This window comes from Malaclemys terrapin, chromosome 11 (genome assembly GCF_027887155.1).
Source record: "Malaclemys terrapin pileata isolate rMalTer1 chromosome 11, rMalTer1.hap1, whole genome shotgun sequence".
Lineage (NCBI taxonomy): Eukaryota > Metazoa > Chordata > Testudines > Emydidae > Malaclemys > Malaclemys terrapin.
The window spans coordinates 59,253,555-59,271,656 of NC_071515.1; the positions used below are offsets into that span (position 1 = coordinate 59,253,555).

The 18,102-nt window shown below is 50.5% G+C and overlaps 1 protein-coding gene across 1 annotated transcript in view; it reads left to right on the forward strand.

The window, feature by feature from the left end:
• The window catches only part of LRP1B (LDL receptor related protein 1B), a 1,255,163-nt gene that overhangs the window by 854,398 nt on the left and 382,663 nt on the right, over positions 1-18,102 (forward strand). Inside the window, exons 34-35 of the mRNA XM_054044441.1 lie at positions 5,504-5,629; positions 12,003-12,134. Of these exons, the coding sequence (XP_053900416.1) occupies positions 5,504-5,629; positions 12,003-12,134 (258 nt within the window). The remainder of the gene's footprint in view (positions 1-5,503; positions 5,630-12,002; positions 12,135-18,102) is intronic.

Sequence of the window (18,102 nt, forward strand, 5' to 3'; positions counted from 1 at the left end):
CCGGACTACGCCACTCGCTCTGGGATGGTTCGATGACGCCCAGAGCCAGCATGGCTCTTACTTCCTCCTCGACCGCACCCCGCATCCGATAGGGCAGGGGCCGGGTCGTCTCTCGAACCACCTTTCCCGGCTCGGTCTGGATGGCGTGTTTGACCAGGGACGTGTGGCCCGGTACGGCCGTGAAGGTTCGCTTGAAGGTTTGCAGCAGGCAGTTAGTCTGTTTACATTGCTCTTCTGTGAGCGATTGTCCTAATTGGGGTACCGGGGGGTCATCCGTCGAGGGTACCTGGGGTCCCAATTCCGGCTCGGGCGGGCATGGGTTGATTAAGAGGCCCTCCCGGTCCTGCCACCGTTTCAGCAGGTTGACGTGATACCGCTGAGTTCCCTTCCGCTTGTCCGGTTGCCGCACCTCGTAGGTGACGGGACCGACCTTACGCACGACTTCGTAAGGTCCCTGCCACCGGGCTAACAATTTTGACTCACTAGACGGGAGGAGGAGTAGGACACGGTCTCCTGGTTGGAACTCCCGGACTTGGGCTCCCTGATCGTAGGTCCGTTTCTGCCGTTCCTGCGCCGTCTTCAAATTTTCGCGGGCCAGGGCTCCGGCCTGGGCAAGGTACTCCTGTAACTGGATGACATATTTCAGGAGGCCCTGGGCTGGGGACGCTGACTGTTCCCAGGTCTCTCTCATCAGGTCTAAGAGGCCCCGCGGTCTGTGTCCATACAGCAGCTCGAAAGGGGAAAATTTTGTTGAGGTCTGCGGGACTTCTCGGATGGCTAGCAGCAAGGGTGGAAGGAATTGGTCCCAGTGGCGGAGGTCCTCTGCGGGGAATTTCCGCAACATGCTTTTCAAAGTGCGGTTAAACCGCTCCACCAACCCATCCGTCTGCGGGTGGTACACGGACGTCCGGAGTTGTTTGATGCCTAAGAGGGCACAGACCTGTCGCAACAATTGGGACGTGAAGTTCGTTCCTTGGTCGGTCAGTATCTCTCTAGGCAGTCCTACTCGGGCGAAGATTTTCAGCAATTCCCCCGCGATAGACCGGGCGGTAATACTTCGCAGGGGGATGGCTTCGGGGAACCGAGAGGCATAGTCCACCAAGACCAGGATGTATTGAAACCCCGCGGCACTTTTCGGGAGGGGGCCCACGAGGTCCATGGCGACCCATTCAAAGGGCGTCTCCATCACTGGCATGGGGACCAGGGGTGCCTTGGGGATCCCGGGCGGGGCGACCCTCTGACACTCTGGGCAGGAGGCGCAATATTCTTTCACCTCCTGAGAGATTCCTGGCCAAAAGAAGCGCGCCAGGATTCGAGCGAGGGTCTTCTCTCGCCCCAGGTGCCCGGCGGCTGGCACATCGTGGGCCAACTTCATTACCGCCCTCCGGTGACACAGGGGCACTAACAGTTGGGTTTGTGGTTCCTGGGTGCGGGGGTCACGGTCCAGGCGGTAGAGCCGGTCCCGGCGCAGCTCAAAATGGGGCCACAGGGTGGCCCGCTGGGGGTCCACAACACTCCCATCTACTGCCGCGAGCTGCTCGTAGAAGCGGCTAAGGGTGGGATCCTCTCGCTGGTCCCGACAGAAATCGGTATCGAAGCGGGGCTGAGGGGCCGGCTCCGGTGGCGGTCCCGCTGCGTCCGTGTCGTCTATCTCGGTCGCCGGACCCTGCTCGGGGGTCTCGGAGGAGGACCCCAACCGATCAGCCCCCAGGGCCGGCGTGGACCGTAGGACTTCCTCAAAGGCCGGCCAGTCCCGACCGAGGATCACAGGGTATGCAAGATGGGGAGCTACCCCAACCACCAGGTGTCGGGTGATCCCCGCGATGGTTAGGGGGACCCGGGCGCTGGGGTATGGTCGGACGTCCCCATGGATGCATTGCAGATGAATACATCCGAGGCGGGTATCACCCGGCGGTACCAGGTCCTTACAGACCAACGTCTGACCACAACCCGAGTCGATCAAGGCCCGCGTAGTCCGCCCTCCGACGGCCGCCGGGACGGTCAGCTTGGGGTTCATGGCTGGCCTGGCTCGAGTGTGGCCCGCCCACACTTGCCCATAGCTGCAATCCATCTCCGGACAGTCTCGCCGGAGGTGCCCCATCTTCCCACAACTGAAGCAGGGTCCGAGTTCAGGTCGTCTGCTCCGGGGGCCTTCTCGGCTTGGGCTCCGGGGGGGGCTTCGCCGAGCCCTTGGGGGCCCCTGGCCCGGGGCCACTGGTCCGGTCCGAGGAGTCGGGTCCGCGTGCCGGGTCCGGATCTCGCGGCGGGGGTCGGGCCTCGGTGCGGGTTGTCGTGGTCCGCTCGGGGTTTCCCCTTTCTTTTCGCCGCGGACTGGTTCGGGCCCGGGGCGGCGGAAGGTGGGCCCTACCGCATCTTCGGCGGCCAGGAAGTCCTCCATTAGCGACACTGCCTGGGCCAGCGTCGTCGGCCGGTGGCGAAGCACCCAGGCGCGCCCTCGGGAGGGTAGGGTGTGCACGAACTGTTCCAACACCACCTGCTCGGTTACCTCCTCCGCCGTCCGGGTGCCGGGCTGTAGCCACCGTCGGCAAGCTTCTTTTAAGGTTTGGGCCACTACCCGCGGTCGGGCCCCGGTGGGGTAAGTCTGGCCCCGAAACCTTTGTCGGAAAGTCTCGGGACTGACGTCGAGGGCGTCCAATATCGCGGCCTTCACCAGGTCGTAGTCCCGTGCTTCCTCAGCCGCCAATCCACGATAGGCCACCTGGGCCGCCCCCGTCAGGTAGGGGGCTAAGAGGGTAGCCCACTGGTCCCTGGGCCACCCGGCGACGAGGGCTACCCGCTCGAACGTGACCAGGAATGCCTCCGGGTCGTCGTCTGGGCTCATCTTAGTCAAGCGAAGGGGGGCAGCTAACCGCGGCATCTCCGCAGCCTCCCCTGCCGGCCCCGGTGTGGGGCGAGGGAGCGTGACCAGCAGCTGCTGCAGCTGGACTCCCAACTGCCGCACCAGCTGTTGCTGTTGCTCGAGCTGGGCAGTGTGCTGCTCCTGCTGCAACTGGAGTTGGGCGGCATCTCGCTGCTGTTGCTGTGCGAGCTGAGCGGCCTGCTGTTGCTGTTGCTGCTGCAGCTGGGCCGTCTGCTGCCGCTCCTGGCTCTCCGTGAGCAGCTGAAACAGCCGCTCCATATCCATTCCTTAGAACGGGGGGGGGCAACTGCCACTCCCCCTCTAGCCCCTTCTCACAGGGGCAGGGGCTCGGGCCCCACGTTGGGCGCCAAATGTAGTAGGTCCTAGCCGGGGCTCGACCCTTCCGGACAGGAGGGGAGCCACACCGACTCACTACTGTGGGAACAAGTAGTCAGTTAGTCCCGGAACTCCGGCTCTTTAGTGCAGAGTCGGAGCAACCACGGTTAAAGCTCAGGCCCTTTACTTCAGGGGCTGAGCGAGCAAAGAGTTCAAAGCCCAGGCCCTGGATCAGGGCGGGGCAAACACAGTTAGGCTCAGGCCCTTGGTTGCAGGGGCTGAGCGAGCAGACAGTTCAGAGCCCAGGCCCTGGATCAGGGCGGGGCAAACACAGTTAGCTCAGGCCCTTGTTTGCAGGGAGCTGAGCGAGTGAATAGTTCAAAGCCCAGGCCCTGGATCAGGGCGGGGCAAACACAGTTAGGCTCAGGCCCTTGGTTGCAGGGGCTGAGCGAGCAAATAGTTCAGAGCCCAGGCCCTGGATCAGGGCGGGGCAAACACAGTTAGGCTCAGGCCCTTGTTTGCAGGGGCTGAGCGAGCAAATAGTTCAGAGCCCAGGCCCTGGATCAGGGCGGGGCAAACACAGTTAAAGCTCAGGCCCTTGACTGCAGGGGCTGAGCGAGCAAATAGTTCAGAGCCCAGGCCCTGGATCAGGGCGGGGCAAACACAGTAAGGCTCAGGCCCTTGTTGCAGGGGCTGAGTGAGCAAATAGTTCAAAGGTACGCCTAGGCTTGCTGTAGCCGAGCGTTGGGTGAGGGGGAAGCCTGCCACCCGTGCAGGGGGTGGCAGGGGGGAACGCAGGCCCACCCACTCCACTGCGTTCCAGCCCGGGGCCCTAACAGCGGTTGCTGCCGCTGCTGGTCAGTGGGGTATCCAGACCGCAACACACTGACATAGGCTCACACTCAGTTGCAGCCGGACCGGGGTCGGCTATCCCCGGGCTACTTCCGTGATCCCCCTCACAGCCTACCTCGTTCGTTACGCCGGGATCGGGCCAGTCCATCTCCATGGGCTCCTCTCTGCCCGGGCTCGGCGGCAAGTCTGGTAGCTCTGCCGGGAAGTCCGGCCAATGGTCCTCAGGCGGCTCCTCTGGATAGCAGCAGGGGTGAAGGGGTTCGGGTCCAGTCTCACCCTCAGGGTTAGTGGGGTCCGGTTCCCAGGGGTTCTCCCAGTGGCGGGCGTGAACGGGCTCCGGCGGCTCCTCCTCGTAGTGGGCCCGGGGTAGCTCAGGCCAGCCAGGGTCCAAGCCCCGGTCTTCGACGGTCTCCTGGCCAGGAGCTACCGGCCGCACGTCTGCTCCCTGTGGTGGCTGAGACCCAACTGAGCTCTGGCGGCCGGCCTTTATACTTCCTGTCCCGCCCCTTGACTTCCGGGGGGCGGGGACAGGTGGTGGTGGTCCCACCCACTCTGGTGCCGGCACGTGGGCTCCCTCTTCTGGACAGGAGGGGAGCCACACCGACTCACTACAGACCCCATAATATGAGTTGAGATGAAGATATTAACTATTTCGTTATATTAATTTTTTTTGGGAGCATATTTGATGTATACTTTTTTTATGGTACTTTACAATCCTCAAAGGGATCTTTTACACTTTGTATCATTGCCTAACATGCTGTGACTAGCATCACATGGCCCAACATAATAAAAGTGCTATAACAATTAGATATTTAATAACTGGGAGAGTTCATAAATTATTTAAATTCAAAAAATCAGTTTTAATTAGTAAAGTGAGCCTGGGATATCTCTGTGGAATACATGTCTATGAGTATCTAGGTAATACTTGTCACTGTTGCTACACATAGATAATGAGCATTAATACGCTAAATAAATAGATAAATCTTAAAGGTACAAGTTTAATATAGTGTTTGGGGAATTATGTGCAGAGTTCCAGGAACAGGAAAATATATAAGTGCTTTTTTAACAGTAAATTTATTTTTAAAATGCCTTTCATATAGTGATATGGTACTGAGGTTTTAGTAGTGGCTCATGGAGTGCTAAGCTTGAACTTGACATGTTTCCAGTTTCATCATGTTTTCTTAGTTTAAAATAGACAAGCTCAGTCAGGCCTATTTTAGTTTGAAAAGATTTGTAAAATATTGTAAACATAAAACATAATGTTATGCTGAGATTTTCATGGTTTTCAGCATTTCTGTATTTGCAATTTCAAATATATCAGGTGATTAATATGCTATGAACTGTTCATAAATTGGCATTAAAATACTAATACTAAGCAACAGAACAGCTTAAACTTCAGTAGGATCCAGAGTTGTAACCATCCATTCCCCCCTCCCCCATTTTTCCACGCTACAGGTAGCAATTCCTGTCAACTAAACAATGGTGGGTGTTCCCAGCTTTGCTTACCAACATCAGAAACGACCAGAACATGCATGTGTACAGTGGGTTATAACCTCCGAAAAAATCGTATGTCATGTCAAGGTATTTAGCTTTTCAATTCTTACTTTTGCTAAACAAATGTTATGACAACATTGAGACAGAAGAAGAGTCCTTATTTGTGTTTTTTTTTTAAACCTAAATGAACAATTTTACTAAGAAAAGCCTGGCTAGATTATGGCGGAAGAAAGGACGTCCCACTATAGCTAGGGATTAATTTCACCTTTGATTCTAATTTCCATATTTTGGTTCCTCATAACTTTCTCAGATTTATTTTGGGGGGAAAAGTAATGCTAGGAAACTTGTATATGTCCCCTTCTTTTACATACACAGATGAGCAGGAACATTTAGAAGAGCAGGACCATCATTCTGAAGCACTTTATTGGTTCACATCTGCTGGATTTCTATTTTTACAAACCATGCGGGTGTACAAACTTTTCACTAGGGGTCTCTACTACAACAGGATATGAAGAAGCTAGCTTTAACATCTTGGAACCAGAAGGGTAAACTAACAAGAATGGCTGCTGATAGGAGCTACAGCCGTTACTTTTATTCTAAATTCCAGAAAAGATTTTGCCTCCAGAATGGGTTATAGAAATTAAAGGACCTTTTCCAATTTGTTGAAAAGTTTTTAAATTGAATATTTTGAAAGCTTCCCCAAAATGTTTGGACTTCTTTGTTTTTAGGCAAGAAAAGCATTATGGTTCTCAAGAGGTATAACATTTAGTGTGGAACGTTGGTTCCTCAAGAGGCCTCCAGGCTCAGGACTTCTAATTCTACATCCAGTGGAAAAATATAATTTTGTTGGAAGTTGGTAATGGCCCCTATATTTACACTGCCTAACACTTTCCATTATGAAAGATTCTTACGACGCTTTTTGAGAAACTTTAAGATTTCCATTGTTTGGAATAGACCTTTGGAATTCAGCACAGGATAAGACATCTGACCAGAGAATTACCTTTTCTTTGACCCTGGAAATTCAATTCATGTTTTGCTGAGATATACACTGTCGAAAATCCCTTATTTGCTTGTGTTCCTCGGGAAGATTTTGTCAGCAGACCAAAATGACTAAACATGGACATTTAAGGACAGACTCACATTGCTGCTACTGTGTATATGCATTATGATAGTCTTTAACTACATGATTACATACTATTTTTTCTAGAAGATCCCTGCTTCATTCAGTGCACAGGAGAGACACACAAGAAGGCAGACTTAAGGCTGAACAGGCAATCTTAAATTCCCCCCCCCCCCCCCCCGGCTCTAAGGCTCCAACTCGTGTGGAGCAGAGCAGCCCGGTACCGTCGACCCAGGCATCCTCACCGGTACGGATGCTGTCGACGCCGGAGGCGGTGCAGGCTGCGAAGGACATTGCGAGCTTGGAACGGGCAGGTTCATAATCAGGCAAGGGCCCTAGGTCATGAGGCAAGCCCCCTTTGGGTGCCCACCAGACCTCTCCGAGCAGCCGGGCTCCATCGGCCTCCTCTGGCCGACCACAGGACAAGTCGGCGGGTCATGAGTTGGCGGACCCGCGCCAGGACTCTGACCTCAATATCGATGCCCTGCACCGACCCAAGCGCCCGGCTCCGTGTGGGCTCTCTCTCCGGTACCGGACGACACCATAGCGGTGCCTCTGGCATCAGTCCCGCAGGAGGACTTCAAGGCGCACCAAGACCTGCAAAAGCGGGTGGCTTCCAACCTCCAGCTGCAGGCCGAGAAGTTGGAGGGTATGTCCGATTCCCTCTTTAACGTCCTGTCTCCCTTGGCACCGGGCCGCGTGGCCCTGCCTCTGCACCAGGGTATTGCCAACATTTCAAACTCCTTGTGGCAAACTCCCGAATCCTTGGCCCCAATCTCGAAAAAGGCCAAGAGGAAATACTTTGTGCCGGCGAAAGACCATGAATACCTGTAATCACACCCGGCACCCAACTCGCTCGTTGTGGAATTGGTAAACCACAGAGAGCATCAGGGCCAGCCCGTGCCCACCCCAAAAAACAAAGACGCCAGGAGACTAGACTCCTTTGGCAGAAAATTTTATTCATAGGCTAGATTCCAGCTTCGCGTAGCCAACCACCAGGCCTTACTGAGCAGGTACGACTTCAACCTGTGGGAGTCCCTGCCTAAATTTGAGCCCCTCCTCCCGGACCGGGACAGGAAGGACTTCAAAGCCCTGGTGGAAGAGGGATCGTCGTCGGCAAAAGCGGCCCTGCAAGCGGCATCCGATGTGCTGGACACGGCGGTCCGCTTGATGGCTTCCGTGATTACCATGCGCAGGGCATCATGGCTGTTGTTGTCCGGGCTGTCGACGGAGGCACAATCACTGATGAAGGACCTCCCGTTCGATGGCAAGGTGCTCTTTGTGGACCAGCCGGACATCAGGCTGCATGGGATGAAAGATTCCCACTCCACCTTGCAGACCTTGGGCCTCTATGTCCCTCCGGCTAAGGACAAGGCCAAATCGCTTCCAGCGGCTCAGCAGATATGAGCCCCCATAGAAAAGGCCCAGAGACCAGAAGCATCGGTCTCAGAGGCAGTCCCACTCTGCCCCGCAGCCTGGTCCCTCTAAGGGCAAGAGGCAGGGGAAGAAGTGGTTTTGACTATCTGCAGGGGGGCACCAGGCCTGTTGCCAGGGAGACCCCCCGATTAATAAAGTTTGTGTTCTGCAACCGATTGTTTGCCTTCCTCAGGGTGTGGTCCCGCATAGCTTTGAACCAATGGGTCCTCGGTACTATTTCCAAGGGCTATGTGTTGCAGTTCACCTCACCCCCACCAAATCAACGCCATCCACGGTGGCCCCGGTGGACCCGGAACATGTCCGCCTCCTGCATCAGGAGGTGGACCAGTTGCCCCACCTAGGGGCGGTGGAAAGGGTACTGGTTCTGTTCCAGGGCAAAAGGTTCTACTCCCAATACTTCCTGATCCCGAAGGCGAAAGGAGGTCTCAGGCCTATTCTGGACCTGCACGACCTGAACAGGTTCCTAACCCGTTCCAAGTTCTGCATGGTGTCCCTGGCCTCTATTATCCCCTCCCTGGACCTTGGGGACAGGTACGTGGCCCTGGATCTCCAGGACGCGTACTTTCATGTCCATATTTTCGAGGGACACAGACGCTTCATGGTGGGGATGGACCACTATCAATTCACAGTCCTCCCCTTTGACCTATCCATGGCTCCCAGGGTTTTCACGAAATGCATGTCTGTGGTGGCGGCCTACCTCAGGCGGGAGGGCGTACAAATCTTCCCTTACCTGGACGACTGGCTCCTCAAGGGGGAGTCCCATTTCAAAGTGGAGTCCCATGTAGAGCTGCTCCTCTCGACATGCGCCGATCTAGGCCTGGTCGTAAATGAGACCAAATCGACATTAGTGCCCGTTCAGCACATAGAGTTCATTGGGGTCCTGCTGGACTCTTCCAGGGCCACAGCCTCTCTCCCCCTGGTCAGGTTCGAGACCCTAAGGGGTCTCATCACCTTGGTCATGGCCTTCCCGGTGACCACGGCAAGGGCGTGTCTTCGGATTCTGGGACACATGGCGGCGTGCACTTATGTGGTCCGCCATGCAAGGCTCCGTATGAGGCATCTCCAATTATGGCTGGCCTCCCAGTTCTCCCAAGCTCGGGACAGTCTGGACAAGGTTCTCATGGTCCCGTCCCCGATACTCTCTCCTATGGTGGTCCTGCTTGAGCAATATGTTGCAAGAGGTTCCCTTCAGGGAGGCCAACCCGTCCATAGATCTGATGTCTGATGCTTCGGACCTGGGCTGGGGAGCCCACACGGGGGACGTGCAAACCCAGGGAACGTGGTCGGCCCTGGACTTGCCCCTTCACATAAATGTCAAGGAGCTCAGGGCGGTTCGGTTGGCGTGCATGGCGTTCCTCACGCACCTCCGTGGCAAGGTGGTCAGAGTCCTCACAGACAGCACCGCCGCCATGTACTATATCAACAGGCAAAGCGGGACTCACTCCCTTGCCCTCTGCCAGGAAGCCCTGAACCTATGGGAGTTCTGTATAGCCCACAATATCTCCCTGAGGGCAGCTCACCTCCCGGGCATCCGCAATACGCAAACGGACCACTCCCGCAGGGTCTCCTGCCCCCCAGTAGGAGTGGTCGCTCCACTCGGAGGTCACTCACCGGCTCTTCCAAGAGTGGGGAGCTCCCCAGATCGACCTGTTTGCAACCCATCAGAACAGGTGTTGCCCCTGGTTCTGCTCCAGGGAGGGGGAGGAGAAAGCGCGATCTCTGACGCGCTCCTCCTGAGCTGGTCGGGCCAGCTCGTCTATGCCTTTCCCCCGTTCCCCCTCATCGCCAAGGTCCTTCAGAAGGTGAAAGCGGACAAGGCAAGAGTCATTCTCATAGCCCCGGTGTGGACCCGCCAGCACTGGTACAGGCCCCTCCTACGCCTCTTAGTTGCCCCCCCGAGGGCACTGCCGCTCCACCCGTACCTCCTCTCCCAGGACGGGGGTGCCTCCTCCATCTCAATCTGGCTTCACCTGACAGCCTGGCTGCTCCGTGACTGAATGAGGAGGAGAATCGGTGTTCGGAACAGGTAAGGTGAGTCCTCTTGGAAAGCAGGAAACCGTCCACGCGTTGGAAGTACATGGCGAAGTGGTCTTGGTTCACCAGGTGGGCGAGTGAGTGGGGAGTGTCCCCTTCCGCCGCACCTCTCCAGTTTATCCTGGACTACCTCTTATCCATTAGGACCCAGGGACTGGCACCTGCCTCAGTCAGGGTGCACCTGGCGGCCAGATCGGCTTTTCACCCGCCGGTGCATGGCCACTCGGTCTTCTCCCACTCTATGACCTCCCATTTCCTGAAGAGCCTTGACCATTCATTCCCGTACGCTAGCCCCCCTGTGCCGCAATGGGACCTAAACGTGGTCTTGTCCTGTCTCACAGGACCCCCCTTTGAACCCCTGGCCATGTGTTCCTGGTCGCACCTCTCGTGGAAGGTGGCCTTCCTAGTGGTGATCACGTCGGCTCGACGTGTCTCAGAGCTCAGGGTCTTAACCTCAGAACCCCCCATATGGTTTTCCATAGGGATAAAGTCCAGCTCCGCCCACACCCGACGTTCCTTCTGAAGGTGGTCTCCGCCTGCCATATGGAGCAGAGCATCTTCCTCCCCGTGCTCTGCCCTAAGCCCCTCTCCTCTAGCGAGGAACGCCCCCTCCACATGCTCGATGTGCATAGGGCATTGGCTTTTTGTCTGGATCAGACTAAGCCGTTCTGGAAATCCTCTCAACTCTCTCTTGCCTTGGCCGAGCGGGCTAAGGGGCAAGCCATCTCCACCCAGCGGCTTTCCCGCTGGATCACCTCCTGCATACGCACGTGTTATGATTTGGCAGGGATTCCCCCACCACCCATTGTAAGGGCACACTCTACGAGGGCTCAGGCCTCATCAGCTGCCTACGTCGCCCATGTTCCCATCCAGGACATTTGTAGGGCGGCCACGTGGGCTTCAGTTCACACATTTACTTCACATTATGCAATCGTCTCCCAGTCTAGGGATGACACCATTTTCGGCAGGGCGGTACTGCGTCCCAAACCATAGTGAATTCCTACCCACCTCCAACAGATATTGCTTGGAATCACCTACTGTGGAATACACAAAGAAGAAAGGCCAGTTACCTGTTCCATAAATGGCATTCTTCGAGATGTGTTGCTCCTGTCTATTCCACACCCCGCCCTCCTTCCCCTCTGTCGGAATCTAGATCAGTTTTTCACTTTGGGACGGTGGTTCTATAATCCCTATTTAATTGGAATTCCTCAGCTGTGTTTCCCAGGTACAGACTGCTAGCAAATCCCCACACAAGTGGGGCTATGCAGACATGATATCTGTGGTTCTTCAAGAGTGTTGCCTGTTTATATTCACATTGACTGTGCACTTTCTCCCTTTCTTAGAACTTTTTTGTTGTAGGACTCTTGGGTTTAGCAGAAAAAAATGAACTGATTGGGGCCAGGAGGCCCTTTTTATAACTTTGACTCCAAATATATGGTGTCTTAAGAATACCTCTTTCCAGAAGGTTCTTGAAGCTTGGTGGTGGAAAGCATAACCCACAAGTGTTAATATGAAGTAATAACACTCTTGAATTAACCATGACTTTTTAACCTTAATTGTATGTTAATACTGGGGTTTCATGCAAAATATCATAATTTTTTTTTGAAAGTACAAGGTGAAGCTTGAATTTGACAAGAGTTTTTTTAAACTATTTTATTTAGAAATATCAGAAACATCACAGTCCAATATTTCTAATGATTAAAGAGCAACAACCTCAATTAATATTTCCAGATTTTCTTTAATTATTTCTTTAAGGAGCTGCCCAGTATGTTGCATTACAAAATATTAATTCATTAAAATTTGTTCATTTTGAATTTTAACCTATGGTTACTGTATTTTGCTCTTATTAACTATTTAATTTTCCCTTAGGTATTGAGTCATTCCTCATGTATTCTGTTCATGAAGGAATTAGAGGAATTCCTCTTGATCCAATTGACAAAATGGATGCTTTAATGCCCATATCTGGAACTTCATTTGCTGTGGGTATAGATTTCCATGGAGGTAAATAAAATATTATGTAGCTGTATTTTATATTTAAATTAAAAGACTATTTTTTTCAAAACTGCTGAGTAACTACAACTTCATTTGAAGCCAATGGGAGCTACCAGTGGTTGACCCCCCTGAAAATCGATCTGTAAATATATAATTGACCAGAGTACTCAGTGAAAAATATTAAAATGTCATTTTTAAACTATAATTGGTAGTGGAAGTAAGTAATAAGAAACTGTATCCCACTCCTATTTTTGAACATTTTACAAGGAAGAGGGAGAAAAAATGTTCTCCTTTACTTCTAAGGCTAGGACAAGAAGCAATGGGCTTTAATTGCAGCAAGAGCATTTTAGGTTGAACATTAGGAAACACTTCCTAACTAATGAATTGCCTAGGGAAGTTGTGTAATCTCCATCACTGGAGATTTCTAGGAGCAGCTTAGACAAACACCTATCAGGGATGGTCTAGATACAGGGGCGGCTCTATGTATTTTGCTGCCCCAAGCACAGCAGTGAGGCAGCCTTCAGCGGCATGCCTGCGGGAGGTCTGCTGGTCCCACGCCAAAGCCACAGGACCGGTGGACCTCCCACAGGCACACCGCCGAAGCCTGCCTGCAGCCCTCACAGCGACCGGCAGGTCGTGCTTGGTGCGCTGGTGCCTGGAGCCGCTCCTGTCTAGATAATACTTAGTCCTGCCTTGAGTGCATGGGATTCGACTAGGTGACCTCTCAAGGTCCATTCCAGTCCTACTATTCTATGATTCTATGAAGATGTGACTATATATAATTAATAAACACAAGTAATTAATACATGTTTAGTGTGGAAGGGGGGGAAATCAAAGAACATTTCTTAGAAGGGTTGTAGGACTTTAGAGGTGAATACTTGTATTACTGTGGTTTGCACACGTGATCTGATATTTGATGTTTTACAGACCGTTATGATGCCCATATAATGTGTAGGGACAGATTTTTTTCCCCACTCTTCTTTGTGCTGCTCAGTGGAGACTGTAGAGACTGGTCAAATTTTCTTATCTGGGAATTCTCCATACTTTAGGGAGTCTTTAGCATTCAGAGTATAGCAGGCTTCTGAGTGGTGTGGAAGGTTGCTGGTGCCAGTGTGAGGGATGTATTATAGGAGTGCAAGGAAGACCTGGTAGAGGAATATGAGAATCAACTTATTCCTCTACACATATCCTCATCCTCACCTGGTGAAGGGATCCATCAAACATGTCTACTATAGACGACTTCAGGGCCTTCCAGGATCTTCTCCAAAGGATGGCAGAATCCCCCTGGAGATAGTTCAGGAGAGATCTCACAAATTGTTTTACAATTTAAACCTGACTTCCTGAAGTTGTTTAGCCATGCCTATTAATAAAGCCATTCTTGAACCTTGTAGATTCCTGCATCTTTATTAGCCACATCTAAGAGGGCAGATCACAGGTATCAAGTTCCCCCTGAGGGGTTGGGGTGCTTTTTTTCACACCATGTACCTGTGACATTGTTTATAACAGCAGCACACAAGAAGTCTAAGTTGCCTGGGACACCTAAGTCTACCACCAGAGAAAAAGAACCCTTTACTCTCGGAAAGACTGTGTAGTGACATTTCAACCTCTGTGTCTCTATACAACCGCACAGAAGAGGAAGCAAAACAGATTTCATTCATTTCCTTTACAGAGTCCTCCTTCTTCTTGTAATCAATACCAACAAAGAGCCCCTGATTTCTGCAGCAATGGTGGTCAGTGGCCTGGGCTGGAGCAGCGGCCAGGCCTTGGTCGGAGCCAAAATACATAATTTAAATGAATATTTAGGGGTCCTCTGCCCCTGCTTGCCACCCTCTTGTGCATACCACTGCTTATTAGCATTCAAACATGTGGGACTTTCAGTTAGCACTATTAGAGTACATCTGGCTGCTATATTGGTGTCTCACCCACCTGCTGATGGTCATTGAATTTCTTTTCTTACCCTACTATTTCTTGGGTTTTAAAAGTCCTAATTCATGTGTTTCTGATAATTAATGAGCCCTTCCCTACCTGAGACTTAAACATGGTACTTACATGTTTGATGGACCCTCCCGTTGAGCCCATATCATTGTGTTTTCAGTATCACCTTTCTATTAAAACTAGTGTCCTCAGTTTGTAGGATGGGTGAAATTCAAACTTTAATGGCTTCACTGTCTTATTCAATATTTCATTGGGAGAGAGTAACTCTCAGACCACATCTGAAATTCCTACTAAAATAGATTAATATAAGCCAGTTTATATATCTACTGGTATTTTTTCCTAAACCTCATGCCTCCACAGCAGAGGCCAAGCTCCACGCACCAGATGTCTGTACAATTATGTCCTTTTATATTTCTAGGACAATGGCTTTCCTCTAGCCTTTTTATGGCTTATGACAGTAACATCTAAAGGGCAAGCCCTTTCATCTCAAAAGCTTCCTAAATGGGTTACAGACTGCATTAAAATCTCCTACTGGTTGAATAAATTGCCAGTTCCTTCTTGAGTTAAGATACATTCCACTAGTGTCCAAATAGCAGCAGTGGCTTGTTTAAGATGTATCCTTATCCCTGAAATCTGTACAGCAACTACTTGGAGTTCGAGTCATACATTCACCAATCAGTCCTCCGTTGTCACAGCTTCTAGGTCAGATGCTTTGTTTGATAGGGCTGTTTTACAGTCATTATTTAAATAGGGATTCCTATTAATCCCTTGAGGGGCAAGTACTATCCACTCACCTACAGTGGGATCTTTGTGGACAAGGAAGTGGTTACTTATTTACAATAACTGGAGTTCTTCAAGATGCCTTTTGCCATTTAGATCCCCAGACCCACTCTCCTTCCCCATTGATATAGAATCCTCACCCAAAATTCTATATTGGTGAAGGAGCTGAACAGTGGCAAGGCCTTTCTGCATTTTATACCCTCACTGTTGGTGATGCAAGAGTATGCAGGGTACATGCACAGCACCAATGGACTCTGCTGTATGAAATATTCCAGGCTCCCATGAATGAAACACAAATATGTACAGAGGGATCTGTCTGGACAAAGGTTTCTCAAAGAGCTCCAATTACTCTAAAGTAAGTAACCTCTCTTCAGGTGTTCAGGAGGAGCAGTTTCAAAGCTACCCAGGAAAAGAAGAGACCAAGCAAGAGACCCAGTACACCAGCACGTCTGAGCAAAGGGTAGTCCTGAAACACTTAGACACTCTGTGCTTGGCAAAGCTTCAGAGAGTACCACCACATTTTTTATCTTCCAGTCTGACCTCTTGTAGCCCATAAAGGTGATTAAATAGAATGTACTACATGGCACTGAGGCACTGGTAGTTGCTCTCAGAATGAAACTTGTTTGCAAGTGCCTCAATGGGACAAAAAACTTTGAGAGCTAGGGAGATTTATAGCATTTCTCATAGGCAGCTGAGATCCAAGAGCGAAAATCAAGCAAATATGGTATTTTTAATGGGAAAAGAAGTGTGTTATTTTTTCTGGACAAATTCATTGGCAAGTAAAATTTCTCCATGAATTATCATTGCTTTTAATAAAATTGACAGCAGATAGTATGAATTTGTGGTTAATGCATCCAACCCCAAATAACTAAACAATGTAAAGAAAATACGTAAGATGCAGTAATTTTTTGATCATTGACAAATTTAGGCTTATATCTTGGAAAAGGTATCCCTTTGTAGTCTCCTGAGGTTCTGGAGGCCATGGAGGATCCTCCCTACTGTGAGCAGGTCTAGATGTGGAATTGGAAAATGTACAGTTGAGGCTGTTGTCATGCATGCATGTAGGGCTGTTAATCATCTCCTGCTATGCAGGACTGTGATTTTTGGTAATGTGTAGTAGGACATAGTGGATGGATTTGAAGCAATGGGGTTCCCAAAGTGTGGTGGGATGATAAATGGCACACATCCCTATTTTGGTATGAGCCCATCTTGCCAACAGAAAGGGCTATTTTTCTATGGTTATGCATATGTTGGTAGATCACCAGAGATGCTTCCCTGGTATCACTATGGGCTGATCAGGGCAGGTTCATGACATTCTTTAAGAACACAGGACTGTTCAGAAAGCTACAAGCAGGGACAGTCTATCTTGAACAGTAGATTATCATCGATGATACTGAAATGCCAATAGTGATTCTATGCCACCTAGGCTACAGCTTGTTCCCCTGGCTCATGAAGCCATTTGCCAGCCACCTTAACAGCACAAAGGAAAGATTCATTTACAGTTCAGCAGGTGTTGAATGTGCTTTTGGCAAATTGAAGGGACACTAGCAGTGTTTACACACTATATTAGAGCTCAGTGCGAAAAATATCCCACTGATTATAGCTGTCTGTTGCGTCCTGCATAATATCTGTGAAGCAAAGAGAGAAGAACACCTGCCAGGCTGGAGGGCGGAGGTTTAGCAGCTGTTTGCTGACTTGGAACAGTTCAAGACAAGAACTTAGTGTGATGCTATGTGGTTAAGGGAGGATTTAAAAGAGCTCTGTAATGGAAAGCCATAGTGGTGTTCTGGACTGGACTGTTCTTTGTGCCTGGAGCTTTGCGTGCTGCTAGGAATTGTGTAGTGCTGCCTGTACTTTTATAAGTGTTTTTTCCTGAACCAATGAGTTATTTTGTGCTTGCCATACATTTATAAATACTGTCAGATTTGAGTACTGCTGTGTATTCTGCAGTATGAGTTGTGAACTATAAAGATAATTTTATTCTCCAAAACCAGAAATTTATTGAGTGGCAAAAGCAGCATGCAAAAAAGCCATAGCCAATGCAACAGAGGGCCCTGTGGCACCTTTAAGACTAACAGATGTATTGGAGCATAAGCTTTCGTGGGTGAATGCCCACTTTGTCAGACGCATGTAATGGAAATTTCTAGAGGCAGGTATAAATATGCAGGCAAGAAGCAGTATGGAGATAACGAGGTTAGTTCAGTCAGGGCGGGTGAGGTCCTCTGCTGGCAGTTGAGGTGTGAACACCAAGGGAGGAGAAACTGCCTCTGTAGTTGGATAGCCATTCACAGTCTTTGACACCATTAGATCAGGATTAAACAATGCAGTAGAAACTTTTAACATAAATTAATGGAATAAAACTTTACCATTGGAAAGGCAGCAAACAAATTCTTCTATACATTTGAGTGTACAAGTATAGTTTTGTGTAGCTTATACATATGTCAACCGGTTAGGGTAAGTGAAACTGTTTTTTTTGTTGTCCTCAGGTGTGGAATGGTGGGGGGCACATGTGGCATGGTGGAGGGTGTAGAGAGCTGCTATCATGTAATACTGAAAGGACTCTGGGATTTTTACAACTATAGGTCAACCAGGATCTGCAGCATTTGGGTTTCTTTCCTGAGAAGATTTATTATGTCCTGGTGCATTTCTGTCTCCTTTTCCTGCTGGGACTCCTGGGACTTTTTCCTGTTCGTTCTTTCCTTCTCCAGGCTGTCTGCCATGTTGGCCCTTTGTTCTAGGCGTGATGCAGCACTGGCTTGCAGGATCTTGCTGAACATGTCCTCCCTAGTCCCTCTTCTTTCTCCTCCTCATCAGGGTCAGGCATTCTGTGGGTGTGGAGCAGGCATCCTGCAAGGCCACTGATGAAAACAGACAGATGAAACCTTAGATTTACCATTACTATAGAAAGGGAAAGATAAATTTCAAAATTTCCTTTCCTTATTGCCATAAACCCTTTGAATAAAATGTGCTTATCGATGTGTCAGCTTTGGAGTGCCTACCCTGACTCAGGAGAGTTAGAGGTATGTGGGATTCAGCAGTTAGATCCAATCACACCAGACTGGGTTCTGTCTAGGGAGCGTGGCTCGATCAAGTCATGACAATATTCTTGCTGAAGCATATGGAGCATCTGGTACAGGCCACTACTAGAGAAAGCATGCTGGACTAGATAGACCACTGGGTTGATCCATTACAGCAGTTCCTATGTTCCTGTGAAATTCCAGTTCAGCATGAATGATTTTTGAATAGTGTTTTCCCAAAAAAG